At 54.8% G+C, this 20,877-nt stretch overlaps 1 protein-coding gene across 1 annotated transcript in view; it reads left to right on the forward strand.

The window, feature by feature from the left end:
• Positions 1–20,877, forward strand: part of CDH4 (cadherin 4) — a 705,615-nt gene that overhangs the window by 603,449 nt on the left and 81,289 nt on the right. The window contains exons 5-6 of the mRNA XM_054468084.2: positions 6,428–6,583; positions 14,537–14,681. Coding sequence (XP_054324059.1) covers positions 6,428–6,583; positions 14,537–14,681 — 301 coding nt within the window. The remainder of the gene's footprint in view (positions 1–6,427; positions 6,584–14,536; positions 14,682–20,877) is intronic.

Here is a 20,877-nt window from a genome sequence, read left to right on the forward strand (position 1 = left end):
ATGCCCTGGAACCCATGTGTCATCCAGGCCAGCCCACTGCTGGTTGCTGGGTCGGCCACACCTCCCTTCCTCCCCTCCCATCCCCCCTTCTCTGTGGCCTCCGGTCCTGTTCATTTTCCCTCGTGCAGAGGTTCCCACATTCTCTCCGATCGCCCTCCAAGCCCTCACCGCCATCCCCACCTTTCTCTGCCTGCTCACCGTGGGTCTCGGGGTGGCCTTTTCTGCTCCAGGAGGCCTCCTTAGGGCCAGGACAGCCTTGGGTTTCCCTATGCAGCTGGGTGACCGGGGCCGTCTACCTGCCTGTCTGCCTGTCTGCCTGTCTGCCCTGCCCCTTGAGCTGCCTTCCTCGTTTCACTTGTTTGTCCAGGAACAGCTGGGCCCTACCTACCAACAGGCCATCCCTGGGGACTGGCAGCCCCGTGTGTGTTCCCAGGGCCTAGAGAAGGGTGTGGAGGGGAAGGCAGGAGGTGGGGAGATAGGGAGGCCCTGACTGTGCAATGCAGGCAGGGGAACAGACAGAAACCCTGAGAAAACTCTGATGTTGTTGGCAAGAAAACCAAGAAGCTCAAGTAGGAGCACTGGTTGGGGCCACGGAGAAGTTGCATGTGCAATGGGCAAGTCGCCTTCTTCCCTCAAGGCTCCCATGAGACTCAGATCCTAAAAGAAGATTGCCTGTCTCAGCCGGGCATGGTGGTTCACACCTGTAATCCCAGCACGTTGGGAGGCTGAGGTGGGCAGATCACCTGAGGTCGGGAAGTTCAAGACCAGCCTGGGCAACATGGTGAAACCCCGTGTCTACTAAAAGTACAAAAATTAGGGGGCTGTGGTGGGGGGAGTGCCTGTAGTCCCAACTACTTGGGAGGCTGAGGCAGGAGAATCACTTGAACCCAGGAGGTGGAGGTTGCGGTGAACCAAGATCACACCACTGCACTCCAGCCTGGGTGACAGAGCAAGACCCTGTCTAAAAAAAAAAAAAGAAAAGGAAAAGGAAAAGAAAATTGCCTGTCTCAGCAGGCCAAGTGCAAGTCCGCCTGCCTGGATCCTGCGCCTTTGGGATGGGGCAAGACAGCCATGGCACCTGTTGGCACCATCCACAGCTTTTACTCCATGGAGAGAGGGGAACTGCTCCAGGCAGCTCAGAACTCCCAACAGGCTGCAAAGGCGAGGGCCTGCAATCTGTTTTCCTGGGAACATCTCTGGGCTTAATATCATGGAGAAAGCTGAAACACTTCGCTGAAGAATTACATCCTGCTGGAAGAACTTGATCCAGGAGATTTTTAAAGTGTCTAAAATGCTGGGACACGCACCAAGGGAGGCTTGATGAGTGGCAGGCAAGTCCCATGAATGCAGAATGGCCACCCCTTTCCCTTCTGAAAGGATATCCCGCCGGGTGTGCGTGGGGGAGTGTGTGTGTGTGTATTGTGTTCTGTGTGTGTGTGTTCATACGTATGTATATTTGTGTTTGTGTATGTTTGTGTATTGAATGTGTGTGTTGTGTATGTGTGTACTGTGTACATGTGTACGTTTGTATGTGTGTATTTAGTGTGTGTTTGTGTGTTGTATGTATATTTGCGTATGTGTATTGTGTGTGTTGTGTGCATGTGTGCATGTGTTTGTGACGTGTGTGTGTTTGGGTATTGAGTGTATGTTGTGTGTTGTGTGTGTGTACTGTGTGCATGTTTGTGTTTGTGTCGTGTACATGTTTGTGTATGTGTATGGTGTCCGTGTGTATTGTGTATTTGTGTGTTTGTTTATGTGTTTGTGTATTGAGTGTGTGTTGTGTGTACATGTATGTGTTTGTGTGTTGCATATGTGTTGTGTGTTTGTGTGTACGTGTGTGTGTTTATGTGTATTGAGTGCATGTGTGTGTTGTGTGTATGTGTGTAGGTATGCGTACGTGTATGTGTGTTTGTGTATTGTGTGCTTGTGTGGTGTGTGTATGTGTGTACTGTGTGTGCGTGTTTGTGTGTGTCATGTGTACATGTCTGTATGTGCATTTGTGTGCATGGTGTGTGTGTGTCCAGAGCTGTGTGAGGCAGTGGTCAGGACCAAACTGACTGACCTGACCCCAACTTTCTCCAAGGCCTTCCTTACCCAGTGCCCCAAAGGGTCTCCCAGACCTTGCTCTACCCCGCAATGCTTATCCTGATGTACAACAACAACTTAAGGGGGTGTCACTCGTGGGAAAAGCCCTAATTCTGAGAGTGTCTGTGTCCATCTGTGGGCTGACTGAGAGAGACCTTCCCGACTGTGCACGTGCACGGGGACAGCTCTGGCTGGCAGGAGGCCCTGGTGCAGGGGCCTTCCAGGTGGGTGGGTCTCTCTCTCCCCCGGAATCTGGGTGTAACTCTCTCTCCCCGGCTTCTGCCCTTGAAAGCTTAGGTAATCCACCTCCAAGGTGTCTGCGATTCAAAACAACACAGGGTGACTTCTCTCCAGTTTCAAGTTCATTTGAAACCTGGCAAATCCTCCTGGGGGAGACTCTGCCAGAACGTTTCATGTCATCCAGCCATTTCTGAGGACGAGAACTGGCCTTCCAAGCAGAAGTCCCTGGGTGAACACTATCGCGGAGCCCTGTAAGTTATTTTAATGTAGACATCACTTTAAACTAACCTTTCACCATCTGTTCTGTCCTCTAATAACAAATGCGGAAGAGCATGGGTCTCCGCGGCATCCTAAGACGATCGGTGCACTGGAGGCGCCTGTCTGTGCTCTCTATTCACGGCCCATCGTGGGCTTCTGCGGTGTTTGTCTCATTTGCCAGATACAAATCAAGTGGAAAACTGCTCTCCCCTGATCTGGTGGATTCACTCGCACAGTATTTCTTCTTAATATGGTAAACTGTGGGAGAATTCAGAGCATTTTGAGAGCTGATGCTCAGAGCCCCTGGATGCATACCACCCGCAGCCGCCTGCTGCCCCGCCGTATTTCAGAGGCGGCCAGACGGACCTGGAGAATAAGCAAATGCAGCCTGATGGCCAAAACGTAATGAGCTTTCCTTGAAAAACAAATTCTCTTTAAATATGTGGTGGATTATTTTCAGCAGTCTCCTCATTAAATTTCCCTATGAAAGAGGGATTGATTCGCCCAAAACTAGCAATAGCACACAGTGAATCTACAATCCATCCTTCGGGCTGCTGCAGACCCCTTCCCTGGCGCCCACAATCCATCCTTCCGGCTGCTGCAGACCCCGTCCCTCGCGCCCACCTCCTGCCTCCTGGACCTGGCTCCGTGTGTTCTCCTCAGCCCAGTGCCACTCAGCCACTCGAGCGCCTACTGTGTGCTCCCAGTGCCCTTCTCCTAACCCAAAGCCAAAGCAGCGTCCATACTCATCAGGCCTCAGAGAAGCGCCGCACTCCCAGACGGCAGGGCTGGTGGGCTCCGTACCCCACCTCAGCTGCCTGCTTTCCTGGGAATGTGATCTCTTAGCTTTTCTCCCACGCCCGAGGAACAAGTCATTGGAGGTGTCAGGGAGAGGGGCTCCTCCCCTCTATCTAGACATTGCTCCATACACCCTCGTGACCAAACTTGGTGAAAACTCTCCATGGGTGGAGAAGAGATGGGCCTTGCCCATGGAAGGCCTGCAGGAATAACATTGCTGGTGGCCTTTGGCAGTAGGAGGGGTGATTAAGGCTCCGTCGGAGGCTTTTCCCATGGACCGCTGAGGGGCCCAGACCCGCCCTTCCCTCAGTTGCTGTCTCTGAAGCCCTGCTTGGTGTGTTGCAGCTCAGGGCAGAGCCGGGAAAGGGCCCTACCTGATCATGGGAAAGTAAGGAGGTGCATTGCAGGGGGGAACAAAGACGCTCCTCACAGACTGCCAGTGTGTGCACATGTGCACAGGAGTGTGTGTGTGCGCGTGCATGCGCACCGCGGGCCTGCAGGCCTCCTCTCCTGGCGGTGTCTCCCAGCACATGAGCATCCCCCCATTGGCACTGACCCCCATGGTGCCTTTATGATGGAAACAGCGTCTCCCTCTTTCTATATGGAAAACAGCTTTTTTCTATTACGACATGAGACAGTCTTGGGGTGGCTGGTGTGCCGGGCACTGTGCTCCTGCACATAGGAACAGCACTGGTGTGCAAATGCTAAATGCTGGTTTAAGAAAGAGGTTCTCCATCAGGCTGAATTCTCTATGAATTGGAGTTTTTCCGGGGGGTGACTTGCTTTCTTTGATACGAATTAAGCTGGAAGGGATACTCTATCAAACGTGCTTTGAGCCTCTCTGAAGGCTAGCCTATGATTGTCATTGTGCTGCAGAGATGAGGTGCCTGGTGAGAAGCCAGCCCTCTGTCTCTGAGATAAGTGCTACTCAGGCACGATGAAGGAGGCTTGGAAGTCACCGCTGCATCTACTGGCTGGTATCTCTGCTGGGTGTCACACCTATGCCACACGTGGGGCAGTTGCTGTGGTCACACTGTGTGTCATCAGAATTCAGAATGCTCCTGCACTTCAAGGTCTGCGAGCTTCATAAAACCGAGTGGGCTGCTTTTTCTATCTCATTCTCTGCTCTGGAAAAGTTTCAGGAAATTCCAGGGCAAGCTGACCTGTCCTCAGCTCTTTTAGAAGGAATTTCCTGAAGTCATACGGTATCTCCAGGTGTGTGTTCTCTGCTAGTCAAGTTTTAAATTGTGTATTTTCTCAAAAAATAATCAATTTCATACAATTTTCACTTGTGCTTGCATAACATATAGAGAAGAAAATGCTTTTTAAAAAATCTTATTTTATTCTCTGAAGTTTATCAAAGACTCAGCTAGTTTCCTGAGGACTTTCCCCCTAACTACAGCTCTGGAATCTATCGTTGCCCCTATTTTTCTGTTTTCAGATTTGGAAGTTTCTGTGTCATCTTTATTGATGACTTTGGTGTCTGCTGCTGCCTGCTTTCTTGTTCCTTTCCTTGTGGGGTTGAGCGCTTGGTTTGTTGGCTGTAATTCCGTTTTGATTATGAAAACATTCAAGGTTATGGGTTTGCAGGCACTCTACCTCTGGGCTTCACTGTATAACAATCACGTTGTTATATTATTATTAAACAAAAGAAATATTTTTAAAAGCCTCTAAAAATAACTTTGGTTCCTGTTGACCCAATGGTTATTTCGCAGTGTCATTCAGATTTCTAAAAGGTCTTTTTTCAGTCTTATTATTAACTTTTAATTGCATCATTTCAGTAAAAGGTCCTAGTCAGGCCGGTAGTTCACGCCTGTAATCCCAGTGCTTTGGGAGGCCAAGGTGGGAGGATCAGTTAAAGCCAGAAGTTCGAGACCACCTGGGAAACATAGTGAGACCTTGTCTGTACAAAAGAATTTCAGAAATTAGCCAGGCGTGGTTGCCGGCACCTGTAGTCCCAGCTACTCCTGGGCTGAGGTGGAAGGATTGCTTGAGCACAGGAGGTCAAGGCTGCAGTGAGATATGATTGCCCTACTGCACTCCAGGTGACAGAGTGAGACCTGTCTCTAAAAAAAAAGAAAAAAAAAAGTCCTGTTCCATTTTGTTTTGGGGGTATTTTTGGGGTTTCCGCTACGGCCCACTGTATTATGAAATGTTGTGATGGTCCTGTGGGCTTTGAGAAAAAAAGTAGTATATTCTAAAGACATGCTCAAAGTTGAATGCAAATCCATTCATTCCACCTTCTCAGTTTCACCTTTCAAATCCCCGTGGCCTCCCCCAACTTCCCTGAGGGACCGCCAGGCTCTGGGAAGCACCACTCACCTGTGGTGGGCTGGTGACCACCAAGTTCCCCTTCTCATTACAGGAGGTTTCACCTCAACTGAGTGAAAGACATGCATCTTGTTTCTAATGCTACCAGTGTCCTTTCTGTTTCCCAAAATCTGTATGAATCTCACTCTCTGCTCAAAAACCAAATGAAGCCTTTGCCTAATGCTTCCCCATCCCAAGTAAAACTCGGAGTTTCGTGTCTGCCTGTGTCTTTCCATTTCCTCCCCCAGTTAGCAGCCTTTTCTAGCTTACTTTGGACTTGAGACCCAGATAACTATCATTCAATTGTTTTCTAAACAATTAGAAAGGCTGGGACACACATGCATTGGGTCCTAGTCTTTTCTCTCACTGTGGAGGTTGCTCTGTTTTCTTGCCTTTGTCTTGTCCTGGGTTTGATGTCATAACACGAGGCCATTTTATACCATCATTTCCATTGTTTTCACCTGTGCTATGGATGTCTGCCAGGCGTCTCAAGTTCTCGGTGCATTTGCTGAGTTACTGACAGGCCCTGGACCTGCAGTCAGCGGCTCTCAGTGAAACCCTGACCACCGACTGTCCTTCCACTTCCCAAAGTGGATGAAAGATCAGCTGTGGTCCCCATTGTACCTGAAAATGGTCGAGCTCGAGGAACTCTTGAGAGGGGATGAATGTCAGAGATCGGCCCCGGGCCTCGCCTCACCACAGGCTCACCTCTTCTCGCTTTGCTCCTGCCTTTCAGATCCGGTCCGACAAAGACAATGACATCCCCATCCGGTACAGCATCACGGGAGTGGGCGCCGACCAGCCGCCCATGGAGGTCTTCAGCATTGACTCCATGTCCGGCCGGATGTATGTCACACGGCCCATGGACCGGGAGGAGCACGCCTCTTACCATGTGAGTGTCCACACGCGGCTGAGCACGGGGCCCTGGGGTGGCGATCCCAGCCCCACCAGGCCTTGGCAGGTGCCCCCAGCAGGTCCATGCCTGCCCTAATTCTACAGGCAGCGCTCCAACTTTGGCCTGGAGCAGAATCCTGGGAAGCTGGGGAAAGCGCAGGTCGCTGGGCACTGTCCCCCGTCTCTAATTCAGCAGGGTGGGCCCAGGGTGGGCCTGGGAAACTGCATTTCACACACTCTCCAGGATGCAAGTCAGGCCTGGGCCCACACTGGGAGAACCACTGGTCCAGAAGGCCTCCATCCACGTGGTCTTCTGCTTTGGATGGCTCTGTGGGGCTGGGAGTCAGGGTCACCAGCTGTGATGCTCCCTCAGGGCCCCTCATGCTGCCCTTGGCCCCTTTCTCCAAAGCACGGCCCATTGTCCCTCACACCCTCTCTAGGCTGGGACATGAGTCCTGCAAGCTATTCATTTCCTCCGACGTCTCTTGCGGCAGAAATAGCCTCTGAAAGGAGAGCCGCGCTGGTTCCCTGTCACGGGCTGTGCACGGAAAGAGAAATACTGGAGAGACGTGGGGCTGCGGCCTCAGCTTCCAGGGAGCGGGCCTTCTCCTCCCGGGCCAAACTGACGCTGGCTGAGAGGAGGGGGCCTGGGCCATGGTGAAAGCAGCGGGGGGTGCACATCCCTCCACCTCAGGGTCCGGGGCTGTCCATCATGTGTAGGTGAAGGCTGCACCAGCAGCGCAGAACAGGCTGAAGCCAGATCACGAGGGTCACACCCAGACCTGCCCCTGGCCAGGTGTGAGCTACTGGGCAAATGATGTCGCCTCTCCTGGCCTCAGTCCCGGCTCCTCCTCATGGGGTTGTTCTGAGGACTCCAGGGTTAACCCTGGTGAGGCGTTCAGCACAAGCCTGTGCTGTCAGGGCCGTGTGCTTCTCCGTGGTAACTCGGGAACAACCATGGAAGACTCAGCCCTGCCTGACGGTGTCACCTTGCTCGGCTCTGCCTTCGCTTGGCTTCAGTCAGTGGCAACAAACAGGGCCCGACCCTGCAGCTTCTCATGTCTGCCACTATTTGTTTTGGGGTTCATTCATTCCATCTCACACCAGAAGGAGGCTGCATAGGGGCAGAGAATCCTCCAGCTTTTCCACGCCAGATCTCAGGCCCAAGAACAGAGCCTGGCCTTCGGGGGGCTCACTAAGCATTCAACGAAGGGAGGGCGTTGACGGGAGAAGATTGGTTTTGCCGTTGGCCACGGTGGCCTCCCTGACAGCCCTTGAGGCACCATCTGAAGCAGGGGCAGAGCTGGATGGATCCTGGGGACCCCACTTGGGAGGTGGCTGCCCTAACACTGGTCTGCACCGGGGACTTATCAGTCCCTCACGGCTGCCTCCTGGGAAGGCTCACTCCTTGGCTGGGTGTTGGGGAGACCTGATTGACAGTGCCTGGGCTTCGTGTGCTGGGCCCCCCAGGAGTGGCCGGGGCAGAACCACAGAACCAACCAGAGACTCCGGTTGACACCCACCGGCTGTGCAGCAAGAGACAAGCCCTCAGCATGGCTGCTGGCTCCCAAAACGGGCTTTGGGCTGCCGTCAACACGCGTCTACAACAGGCTCAGGAACCGGAACTCAACAGCCCTTACTGCCAAGAAATAGCGACAGACCAAGGACTTAGGGAGAGACACAGACACACGCACACAGAGATAGAGATACAGAGACACAGAGACATAGGAGACAGAGAAGAGAGACACAGGAAATACAGAGACAGAAGTAAAGAGAGACTGACCGTGAGAAACAGATTCAGAGACAGAGACTTGATACAAGTCTTGCCAGATCTAGATGTGGGGAAGGGGGAGCCAACCCTTCAACTCTGTGGATTCCTGACACATGTTTCTGTCTGTTGTTTTTTTAACCAAGGCAGACTTGGAGCTAGGTCAGCCCACTTCTCCCTGGTGTGGCATTGCAGATGCAGCCTGTGGGTGCTGGCCAGGGCATCTGAGGGGCACCAGGAGAGCTGGGTGCTGGCCAGGGCATCTGAGGGGCACCAGGAGAGCTGGGTCGGCCCACTTCTCCCAGGTGTGGCATCGCAGATGCAGCCTGTGGGTGCTGGCCGGGGCATCTGAGGGGCACCAGGAGTGCTGTAGGGCTGCCAGGTGCCTGCTGCAGGAGGACTCAGGACCCAGCACTTGCCAAATGCACAGTGATTCCCGGGTGACCCGCACCAGCAGAAGGCCTCTTCCTTCCATTTCATCTTGTAATTCCTCCTGGAAACCTGGAGTTCAGAGCTGGTCCTCCCTGCAGCATCCCCAATGAGCTGATTCTCACCAGAGGCAGCCTTCGCATTCCCACCGACTCCCTGGAAAAGGTTTCAGGGCTCAGCTACCTCTGCACACAGCATGGCTAGGGGAGAGGGACCTCCAGGGCCACCGCTGGACAGTGCCCCCTCCATGCACCTTGAAGCCTAAGACACAGCCTGCAACCCAGCCTGGGAGCTCTGCCTACAGCAGGGGTCCAGGTGTGTAGGGCCAGAGGTTGGAATGACCACTCCAGGGATCTGAGTCACCCACCCCTCTGTGATTCATTCCCGAGGCCCTCCTCTATGCACAGGTAGAAATTTTCAACCCACCATGTGCAGAGACAGTGGCTGGCACTGGGGAGGAATCCAGCGCCCCCACCACCTCCTGCCACACCATGCAAACACACTGTGTAAACATGTGGTGCAAACACACTGTGTAAACATGTGGTGCAAACACGCTGTGTTAGCCCTTTCATATTGCTATAAAGAAATACCTGAAGCTGCATAATATAGAGAGAAAAGAGGTTTATTTGGCTCACAGTTCTGCAGGCTGTACAGGAAGTATGGCGCCGGCATCTCCTTCTGGGGAGGCCTCAGGAAGCTTCCACTCATGGGAGAAAGTGAAGGGGAGCAGACGTCCCACATGGCAGGAGCGAGACAGACAGAGAGGGACAGAGGTGCCAAGCTCTTTAAACAACAGGCCCTGGAGTGCACTCAGAGCAAGAATTCACGCATTACCACAAGGGCAGCACTGAGCCATTGACGAGGGATCCACCCCCATGACCCAAACACCTGCCACCAGGCCCACCTCCAACACTGGAGGGCACATTTCAAATGAGATCTGGAAGGGACAGAACATCCAAACCACATCACACACCTCCATTCGTCTGTTTATTCTTTCTGCCTGATGCATATGCAGAGCCTTGCTCAGCACCAGGCTCTACCCAGGAAAGGTGCGGTGCCTCTGTAGATGGTCCTGCAGCAAACCCCCAGGAAGATGGGGGTCACAGGCTGGTAGGGACCAGGGACCTGGGTCCCACACCTGCAGGGGAAGCTGAGGTGCCCCCAAAGGCCCCTGGCCCTCACCACAGATGCACTTAGGCCCCCCACACTCCCCACCTGAGCTGGCCATGGACGAAGATGAGGGAGCCCAGGGTGGTGGGAGTGGGGCTGCTGGTGAAGGGTCAGGCACCCCTGCCCCAGCCACCCACGTGGCTTGCCACTGCGCAGTTTTGCACACACGTTCCCTTCCCTTCTTTTGTTTTTCTTTTGTTTGTTTTTTGAGACAGGGTCTCGCTCTGTCACTCAGTCTGGAATGCAGTGGTGCAATCTCAGCTTACTGCAGCCTCAACATCCCAGGCTCAAGCAATCCTCCCACCTCAGCCTCCCAAGTACCTGGGACTTTTTTTATTTTTTTTATTTTTTGAGACAGAGTCTCACTTCATCAGCAAGGCTGGAGTGCAGTAGTACTATCTCGGCTCACTGCAATCTCTGCCTCACAGGTTCAAATGATTCTCCTGCCTCAGACTCCCAGGTAGCTGGAACTACAGGCACCCACCACTATGCCCAGCTAATTTTTCTGAATTTTTAATAGAGACAGGGTTTTACCATGTTGGCCAGGCTGGTCTCGAACTCCTGAGCTCAAGCCATCTGCCTGCATCAGCCTCCCAAAGTGCTGGGATTACAGGCATGAACCACTGCACCCGGTCCATGTTCCTATGTATGTCCTGCCTCAGCCCTGAGGCTTCATGGTTTTCTCCCTGCTTTGAAGATGAGAAATGCAGTCATCCCACATCACCAGTGTCTCTCAGTGCCTCCTGCACACCAGGTTCTAGGAGCAAGCTTGTGGAGATCATTAGTTTTATCATCCTCATTCCCCATTTTCACGGTGAAGAATGGTGAGCCCTGAGATCTGGCCGGGCTCCAGCCTCCTCACCCCTTCAGGGATGGCAGAGTCAGCAGGAGATGCAGGGCCCGGACTGGAGAAGAAGCTGCATCGTCTGCCAAATTCTGGAATGAAGCCCTCAAGTTCCACTTGTAGCTAATCTCTCTGTCCCACCGAGATGGAGGCCTTGGGGATGCCCAGCTTTCCTGCCCTTCCCTGGAGAAGGAAGCCCCTCCCTGCAGGCATCGCAGTCCTTATCAGACTCCAGTGTGACCCCAACTCCGGATTTCCACCTCATAGGATGCCCACCAGGGTCTTTGGGGGCAGCTGTGCCAGCCAGCAGGGGCGTGTTAGTTCTCTGCACTATGAAACAAATCAGCACAAACTTAGTGGCTGAAACAGCACCCTATGAGTTCACCGTGCTGTAGGTCAGAAGTCCAGATGTGCTTGGCTTGTGTTTCTGCTCAGGGTCTCACCAGGCCAAAATCAAAGTGCTGGCCAGGCCGGGCGCTCCCCCAGCCCTAGGGAGGACCTGCCTCCAGGCTCACTGGGGCTGCGGCAGGTCAGGATCCTTGTGGTTGCAGGACTGAGGTCTCCATGTCCTTGCTGGCTATTCGGGGAGCCACAGCCACCCCCTAAAGGGCACCTGCATGCCTCGGCACGTGTCTCCTCCACTGTCACCCAGCAAGGTGCATAGGATGCCCGCATGCCCTTCTCTCCCGCCTCCAGCTAGAGAACGCTCAGCTTTTGAAGGCCCATGTGGTTGGATGGCGCCCACCCAGCCCTGTCTTAATGTCAAAAACGTAGCCCAGTGGGGAGGGAACACATCTGTCTTCACATCTGGGACCAGCACCTGACATCCTTGGGGTCATCTTAGAGTTTTTCCTGCCTCCCCAGTGTCCTTGGAGCCTGTTCCATTTTCCACCCAGCTCTGTGGGCTGAGGGTGACAAGGACGCATCCCCAGCCTGAGTATGCTGACGACTGTGACACGTGTCACCCTAAAGCCAGCCTGTAAAGATTCAAATGCACAACACGCACAAGTGCTCACTGCTGGCTTTGCAGGGCGATGCTCCAGAAGATTCCTTGAAGGATTCTGTAAGTTAGACACACTAGCTCACCCGGCCACACGCTGTCATCTTCCGAAAGTTTTCTAACCTTCCTGAGCCTCAGTTTTCTCATCTGTAAAAGAGGGACCAAGACAATGCCAGTCTCACAGATTCTGATGAAAATTGGAGTTAACGTGTGTAGGGTTTTTATAGCACTGCCTGGCCCTGAGCACACGCACAGTGCGTGTTGGCTGCCGATGTCACCGATGAAGAAACTCTCCAACACCTGCACCCCTCGGCCACTTCCAAGGCCCTCATGGACTGTTCCCAGTTCCATACGCCTTGGAGGGAACCCACACCCACAATTAAGATAGGAGGAAAAGAGAGCAGCCAAGAGGCAGGAGCATTAGATCCCACACACATCTGAACAGTCGTCTGTCAACAGACACATTTCTCCCGAGCGCATTCCCGCCCCAATGCCAGACCACACCCACGTATTAATATTTCCTAATCTTGTCTCCTGGAACAAGGATAGAAAAATGTCCTATTCAAAATGTTGCAGGAAATGAACTCTGCACCTGACGCTCGGATGTGCAGATTGCAGAACACTCGGGGGACTCCTCCACCCATGTTTGCGTGTTTCCTCCACCACCACGGCGAGATCACCTCTCTCAGGCCCACCCTGGGTGTGCCCAGCCTGAGATGGGCAGGGGAGATTTCCAACAGGGGCTGTCAAATGTAATTAAATCTTTTGGGGGTGAGGCAGGGAGTGGGACAAGGAGGACACAGGCCTCGGGCAGAGGCGGTATTTCTTCGTTATCTGCACTCGCGCTGCTCCCGCTGCTACAGATAGCACCTGAAACTGCTTTAGTTAGGAGATAATAACTTTAATTTTAGCTCAGAATTACTTTTTCTCCCCCCGAGGCCCTGTGACCTTTGACTGGGCGTGCAGGAAGCACATCCACAGCAGGACAGCTGCAGATGGGTCGGGGATGGGGGAGTCTGCCCGCGACGGGGCGGGGGCAGCTGGTTACAGCAACCACACAGCACTTCAGGCTGTTTAAACATGATATGTAAAGCTGACTTGGCGTGCGTGCAGTCACATCTCGTGTGGCAGTCTGCAGTTCCTCCAGGAGTCAGGCCTAGTTTGCCTCCTTACTACAGCACAGATTGCCTCTTTGGGCAAAGCCAGCCTCTAGATCTTCCGTAAACAGGCAATGTAGGGGGTAAAATTCCACTTTGGATTGTTGGAACCAAACCAAAACACTGGCGTAGGCATGGACACAGTTAGCTCCTGGATTTCCCTGGGGCAGGCATGGAATTCAGGGCCCCCCTGATCCCCTGAGTTCGGGGGAGCGGCAGCGGCCATGTGAGGCAGGCCACCAAGGGGATGATGTGGAGACCCATCTGGCATGGGGCTCCTCTCCCGGCCACCCTGGCTTGGTGATGGCCACCAAGGGGATGATGTGGAGACCCATCTGGCATGAGGCTCCTCTCCCAGACACCCTGGGCTTGGTGATGTTTTGCTGCAAATACCTTGAGTGAGGTCTGTTGTGTCCAACTTCGAGGGTGATGTGGAGTTTTGGCAGAAAGATGTGAGCTGAGGACACCTCTGGGTATCCATCCAGCTCTGGGTGGAGAGGCCTCGGACATGCCCTTTCCACTCCCCGACAGCCCCTCAGCAGCCCCCTTGCCTGCCGGCAGCGCCCAACCTCTCCGTGTCTTTTGCCTTGGCCTGTTCTTGAGGTCTCAGCTCAAGCAGCCCCTCCTCTGAGAGGCCTCCCTGGCGGCCACCACACCCACTGATGGCTTCTTCTCTTCCCGGTGTCCATTGTCCCTTGGATGGAAGCTCCAGGGCAGCCACACTGCCTTCAGTGCACAGTATTCTAGAGTCCAGCCCAGCACCTGCCATTGCAGGCCCTTGATGGGCATCTGCAGAACAAATGAATGAGTGAAAGAACAAATCCAGAACTTAAGGGGTGACTCTGAGAAGCTCCTGCAGAACTTTCCAGCCCAGGTTCAGCTCTTCCCTTTTCACCTCGAAGGTGGTTCCTGTGACGTTCCCGGGAGCTCCGCACAGGCCTCCTGGCCCTGCCTCTCCATGGATCCTCCCCACCACGCATATTCCCCTGCTGTGCCCAAGAGCTGACAGGGCACACAGACGCAGAGGAGCCTGGAACTTGTCCAGGCTGGACTCTCAGTGGACGCCCAAATGGGCCCAATTCCCAGCTCCAGCTCTGGCCCCTGCACACTCCGGCCTGTCTCCTCCCCATCTCCCCTGAGGACTAACCTTACAGTAGCAGAAGTTAAGCCCCCGCCCAGTTAGGCACAAATGTCTTTTCTGTTGCCACTTTGGGTGGACATCATCCCATCCAAGGGGCACCTGTCCTGCTCCAGACATCTGATCAGAACAGTCGGTGGCTCACGGAACAGTCAGGCAGGCGTGGGAGGTCCTGGGTGGGCCTGACCATGGGGTGTTGGGGGGTTATGCTGGCTTCCAGCTCTGTGCATTGCCCCACTCTGCACTCTCCCGACCCCTGTTTCTGCAGAGGAGAGAGCTGAGGCTCAGAGAATTCCATGACGTGTCCAAAGCCCCCTGGCCCCTATAGCCAATCTGCTTCTGCCATCAGTCTCCTACCCCAGCACCGCGGGTCCCAGGCCGCTCTCAGCTGAGTGGGGGTGCCCACCCGCCACTGGGCCCTGACATGTCTCTGCTGCTTTTCCAGCTCCGAGCCCACGCTGTGGACATGAATGGCAACAAGGTGGAGAACCCCATCGACCTGTATATCTATGTCATTGACATGAACGACAACCGCCCTGAGTTCATCAACCAGGTCTACAATGGCTCCGTGGACGAGGGCTCCAAGCCAGGTGAGGCCTTTAGCGTTTGCTTGCTGGAGACCCTGTGGGCTCTGCGGGCACAGCACAGGCCCCGAGAGCAGGGGAGGGCTGCTTAGCCCCCACTACCAGGATGGTGCCACGGATCTTGGGTGCAGACACACATCACGCAGCAGGTGTCACCAAAGCCCCTGCTCTCACAGGTCTCGGGGTCAAGGGGGTTGCAGACCACAGGTGAGAAGCGACTGCAGCCACAGCAGGGCCAACGGGCTGGGAAGGAAACCCTGGCACTGGGAGTCCTGGGGACAGTGGTGGGCCTGGGCAGGCCCCTCTGCTGAGTTGGCACGTGGGCTGGGAGCTGAAGCCTGAGGTGGAGCAGCTCCCAGAGTGGGACTAGGGTGGGCTCCTTGGCAGGCGGAGAGGCTAGGGGAGCAAGGTGCACATGCCAGGGCCTGGGGAGGCAACGAGGTCAGAGGGCTGAAGCCACTGGAGGCCTCCCAGCTAAACATAAGCTTTGGTTCCAAGCAAAACGGGAAGTGAGAGAGGCCCGGACTCCCCCCGCAGAGGCAATCCCGTGTGACTGAGGCCGTCTGCTCCCCTCAGAGCTGACCCAAGAGCCTGTCCCCCGAGACTTCACTCTGGCACCGGTGGCGGCACCTGCTTTTTCATGAGTGGGGCCCTAGCTGAGCGTGTCATGTCTTGCATCTCTGCCCTCTGTGACTGCCAAGAAGTGGACGACCCCCACCAGCAGTGAGGAGGCTCAGCCGGGGAGGTGAAGCAGCTGCAGACCCTCAGGGTGCACATGGGCTAGAACCTGAGTGTCCACATCCCCACAGGGCTGGCACAGCCCCCACCTGCTCATCCAGATGCTGCAGGTGGCCCGGGTCTGTGAGTTAACAAACCCCAGGGGGCTTCTGTGTGGGGGGAGCAGCTCCCCACTGTGGCTGCCTCCCGCGTGGGGAGTGGAGAGGGGTCCTCTTTGGGACAAACCTTTGCCTGGCTTGGGTTGGGTGGGGGTAGGTGAGGTCACTGAGGAGCCTCTGCTGGGGCCACCCCTAAAGTACAAGACACCAAGTAAATGTGAAGTTCAGAGAGTCAGCAAAGCACTTTAAAGTGTGGCCCAAGCACCATTTAGGACGGACTTACACTAACAGAGTAATCCTTGCTGATCTGAACTTCGAGTTTAATGGGGTGTTCTGTATTTTCACCAGCAGCCGCACCCCTGGCCAGTGCCCAGCAAGTGACGGCTTCCAAGCTTTATAGAAGTTGGCAGTGCCGGGCAAATGGAAGGCTGTTTCTGCATTGAAATCTGGAGCACATGGAGCCCAGAGCCAGGGCCAGCTCCCAGGGGCACCACATGCCCCTGCAGGCCCCCAGAGAGGAGTCAGCAGCATCCCAGCTCTGGGATGGGAAGAGAGGCCTTTATCATGCCTGCTCATGGAGGTGGCTGCATAAGCGGTCCCCGGGCTATAGTGTGAACAAGGTGAATTGCACCCTTGGTCCGCCCCCAGGGCAGCAGTGTGAACAGGGTGAATTGCACCCTTGGTCCACCCCCAGGGCGCAGTGTGAACAGGGTGAATTGTGCCTTTGGTCTGTCCGCAGAGTTGTAGTTTGAACAGGGTGAATTGTACCCTTGGTCCGCCCCAGGGCTGCAGTGTGAACAGGGTGAATTGCACCCTTGGTCCGCCCCCAGGGCTGCAGTGTGAACAGGGTGAATTGTGCCCTTGGTCCGTCCCCAGGGCTGCAGTGTGAACAGGGTGAATTATGCCATTGTCACGCCCCCAGGGCTGTAGTGTGAACAGGGTGAATTGCACCCTTGGTCTATCCCCAGGGCTATAGTGTGAACAGGGCGAATTGCACCATTGTCCTGCCCCCAGGGCTGCAGTGTGAACAGGGTGAATTGCACCCTTGGTCTGTCCCCAGGGCTGTAATGTAAACAGGGTGAATTGTACCCTTGGTCTGTCCCAAGGGCTGTAGTGTAAACAGGGTGAATTGCGCCCTTGGTCTGTCCCTAGGGCTGTAGTGTGAACAGAGTGAATTGCACCCTTGGTCTGTCCCTAGGGCTGTAGTGTGAACAGGGTGAATTGCACCCTTGGTCTGTCCCCAGGGCAGCAGTGTGAACAGGGTGAATTGCACCCTTGGTCTGTCCCCAGGGCAGCAGTGTGAACAGGGTGAATTGCACCCTTGGTCTGTCCCCAGGGCTGTAGTGTGAACAGGGTGAATTGCACCCTTGGTCTGTCCCCAGGGCTGTAGTGTGAACAGGGTGAATTGCACCATTGTCCTGCCCCCAGGGCTGTAGTGTGAACAGGGTGGATTGCACCCTTGGTCTGTCGCCAGGGCTGTAATGTAAACAGGGTGAATTGCACCCTTGGTCTGTCCCCAGGGCTGTAGTGTAAACAGAGTGAATTGCACCCTTGGTCTGTCCCTAGGGCTGTAGTGTGAACAGGGTGAATTGCACCCTTGGTCTGTCCCCAGGGCAGCAGTGTGAACAGGGTGAATTGCACCCTTGGTCTGTCCCCAGGGCAGCAGTGTGAACAGGGTGAATTGCACCCTTGGGCTGTAGTGTGAACAGGATGAATTGCGCCCTTGGTCTGTCCCCAGGGCTGTAGTGTGAACAGGGTGAATTGCACCATTGTCCCGCCCCCAGGGCTGTAGTGTGAACAGGGTGAATTGCGCCCTTGGTCTGTCCCCAGGGCAGCAATGTGAACAGGGTGAATTGCACCCTTGGTCTGTCCCCAGGGCTGTAGTGTGAACAGGGTGAATTGTGCCCTTCGCCTGTCCCCAGGGCTGCAGTGTGAACAGGGTGAATTGCACCCTTGATTGGTTGTCTTTCAGGATTATGAGACACGGGAGCATCTGGTGTCACTGAAGGGAACGAATGTGACATTATTTCACTGGAACCGTGGGCAGCTGCTCCTCAGCTGTCCCTTGAGGGGCAGGCAGGGAGTGAGCAGATTAGTTCCAGGCAGCCAAAGAAAACAGATGAGGACACGGGAGCCCCTCGCGAGGGTGCAGATGTGGAAGAGTGGGCGGCAGGCCAGGCACACTCCTCACACAGATACCACTGGCCTCTCTCCCAGAGACCCAGGATGCTATTTAAAGGCGCCTGGATTTTCCTGGCCTTTCTATCACAAATCAAACCTCCCATGTCTTACTTTTTAAAAAATCAATAGCGAAAGTCTTCCCAAAAGCGCAGTTGGCTTTGCTCATTAGGATAACAAAGAGCAAATTGCGGAGCCGTGGCCTCAGAAGTCCGCGTAAGCCAAGCCTGGAGAGCCCGGCTGCCCGGCCGTTTGCAGAGCTGGGTGTGGCCTGGCAGCCAGAGGACATGTTGATGCCGGGACCCCAGAGTCAGCCCTTCTTCCCACCACTCCTGAGCTTTTCCAGGACTATGTTGAGTGAAATGTCCATGGACTCTCAGAGCCCCTGGGGGATCGGGAGTCTGTCTCTGGTCCCAGAACAAGCTGTCTTTGTGCAAAGGCCAGGAAGGAGCTGGAGGTGCTGCTGTCAAGCCCACCTCAGTCACCCTTCACCCACCCTGGACAAGGGCGGGGAGAGATGGTGCCCACGCAAAGTGTGGCTTGCTTCTCTCGGTGGCGGTCTTCCCAGGACTTGGAAATCATCTCTACAATTTCTTCTCTTCCATCAGTAAATTACAATAATGGAAGGGTTCTACACAGTGCCTTTGTGGGATAAGGAAAAACTACCGCCAGAAATTAGTCATTATTCTCTGGAAGGACAGGCTAATGAAGGGTTTCAGATGCGCGTTCTAATGGAAAACAAATGGAAAGATGGGTTAAATATTGACTCAGCTCCAGAGGAACTTCGAAGGCTTGGGGAGTTCATCTGGGGACATGAGCACGCCATTACAGGCCCGGGATCCATGAGGGTCCTGTGTGCCCCCCACACTCTTCCCCAGCCCCCCGGGATCCACAAGAGTCCTGCGTGCCCCCCACACTGTTCCCCAGCCCCCCTGGGATCCACAAGGATCCTTCATGCACCCCACGCTCTTCCCCAGCTCCCCCCAGGATCCACAAGGTTCCTGCATGTACCCCACACTCTTCCCCAGCCCCCCAGGATCCGCGAGAGCCCTGCATATAACCACACTCTTCCCCAGCTCCCTCCCTAGGATCCACAAGGGTCCTGTGTGCCCCCCACACTCTTCCCCAGCCCCCCTGGGATCCACGAGGATCCTTCATGCACCCCACACTCTTCCCCAGCTCCCCCCCCAGGATCCACAAGGGTCCTGCGTGCACCCCACACTCTTCCCCAGTCCCCCAGGATCTACGAGGGTCCTGTGTGTACCCCACACTCTTCCCCAGCCCCCTGGAATCCATAAGGATCCTGCGTGCATCTCACATTCTTCCCCAGCCCCCCTGGGATCCACAAGGGTCCTGTGTGTACCCCACACTCTTCCCCAGACCCCCAGGATCCACAAGGGTCCTGTGTGCACCCCACATTCCTCCCCAGGACCCCAGGATCCACGAGGGTCCTGTGTGCACCCCATACTCTTATCCAGCCCTCCTGACTTCATGAAATCCCCTGGGGCACTGCTGACCTGCCCTGCTGGGCTCAGAGGGTGTGGCAGGCGCCGTGGCCGGCTCTTTTGTGGTTGAGGTGCAGAGTGAGATGCCTTCTTAGTGAGCAGGATGCAGAGCCCACCCCAGGGGCTCCCCAAGCAAGGAGACTGTGACTGGGAAGTGCAGGCAGGGTTGGCAGTGCCAGGTGTGGCAGCGCCCCTGGCTGAGATGTGTTTCCAGAGTCTCCCCAGCCGGTTTTCAACCCCACCCTCCTTTCTCCTCTAAGAGATCCTCTCTGCTGCAGCCACCATGGCCTTGGAGGCCGAAAGCTTGTTCCTAAGCAGCTGGACAGCCCTGGGGGTGAGGGGAGCGTGTCTTTCCCAAAAGTCCCTGCAAAAGTCCCAAGGCAGGTTCTCATGGGTCTCACTGCCCTGCCCCTGCCCCCGTACCCCTCCCCGGGACAGAGGGTGACAGCCTGTGGCACACAACCAGGGGACACCCTCCATCTTCATGCGTTCCGGGCTGTCTGGGATTGTGGGCGGTGCATGTGCGTTCGCCGTCAAGTAAGACGGGGCTCCAAGAAGTGGGCATTCCCACCGAGGCCTTCGGCCCAGGCTGCAGAAGTGACCCTAAGCCTGGTGAGTTCCGATGGTGGGAGAAGGCCCTGCTGAGTGATCCACAGACCTGTACCACAAACATTTTCCACAAAGAAATCAACGTTTGTTTATTTCAAGTTCCCCAGAAAGTGGAACCAAAATCAGGGTTCCCTCCAAAAAAAACAAGGTCCACCTGAAATGACGGGAGGGCCGAGGATTTTTGCCCAGTTTCCAGTGGGGCCTGAGCCCCACGGAGGTGATTAGGGGCCTCCCATGTGCAAGGGGCTGGGGCCTGGCTTCGCAGCCCTCACTCTGTCCACCCAAGCTTCGCCACTTTCATCTGCTGCGTTGGGCTTCCCGATGGGATTTCACTGGGAGAAATGACTTCTCAAAAAATCTTTTTATTTTGAGATAATTGTAGAGTCACATGCAGTTGTAGGAAATAAGACAGATCCTGTAAGCCCTTCAGCCAGCCTCCCCCAAGGGCGATATCTTGCAGAACCACAGCGCAGGGTCACAGCCAGGAAACTGACCTTCGTACCCGCCACAGTCCCTACTGGGATCCCACCAGTTTGACCTACATTCACTGGTGTGTCTGTGTGTGTGTGTGTCTCTGTGTGCATCTGTGTGTGTGTCAGTGTGTGTCTGTCTGTGTGTCTGTGTGTCTCTGTGTCTGTGTGTGTCTCTGAGTGTCTGTGTGTCTCTGTGTCTGAGTGTGTGTGTCTCTGTATGTGTGTGTCTGTGTCTGTGTGTCTGCATCTGTGTATGTGTCTGTGTCTGTGTGTCTCTGTGTCTCTGTGTCTGTATGTGTCTCTGTGTGTGTCTCTGTCTCTATATGTGTGTCTGTGTCTCTGTGTCTGTGTGTCTGTGTGTCTGCATCTGTGTGTGTGTCTGTGTGTGTGTCTCTGTGTCTGTATGTGTGTCTGTGTCTCTGTGTCTGTCTGTGTCTGTGTGTCTGTGTGTGTCTGTGTCTGTATCTGTGTGTGTGTCTCTGTGTGTGTGTCTCTGTGTCTGTATGTGTGTCTGTGTCTCTGTGTGTGTGTCTGTGTCTGTCTCTGTGTGTGTCTCTGTGTGTGTGTCTCTGTGTGTGTCTCTGTGTCTGTATGTCTGTGT

Source organism: Pongo pygmaeus, chromosome 21, assembly GCF_028885625.2.
Source record: "Pongo pygmaeus isolate AG05252 chromosome 21, NHGRI_mPonPyg2-v2.0_pri, whole genome shotgun sequence".
Classification (NCBI taxonomy): domain Eukaryota; kingdom Metazoa; phylum Chordata; class Mammalia; order Primates; family Hominidae; genus Pongo; species Pongo pygmaeus.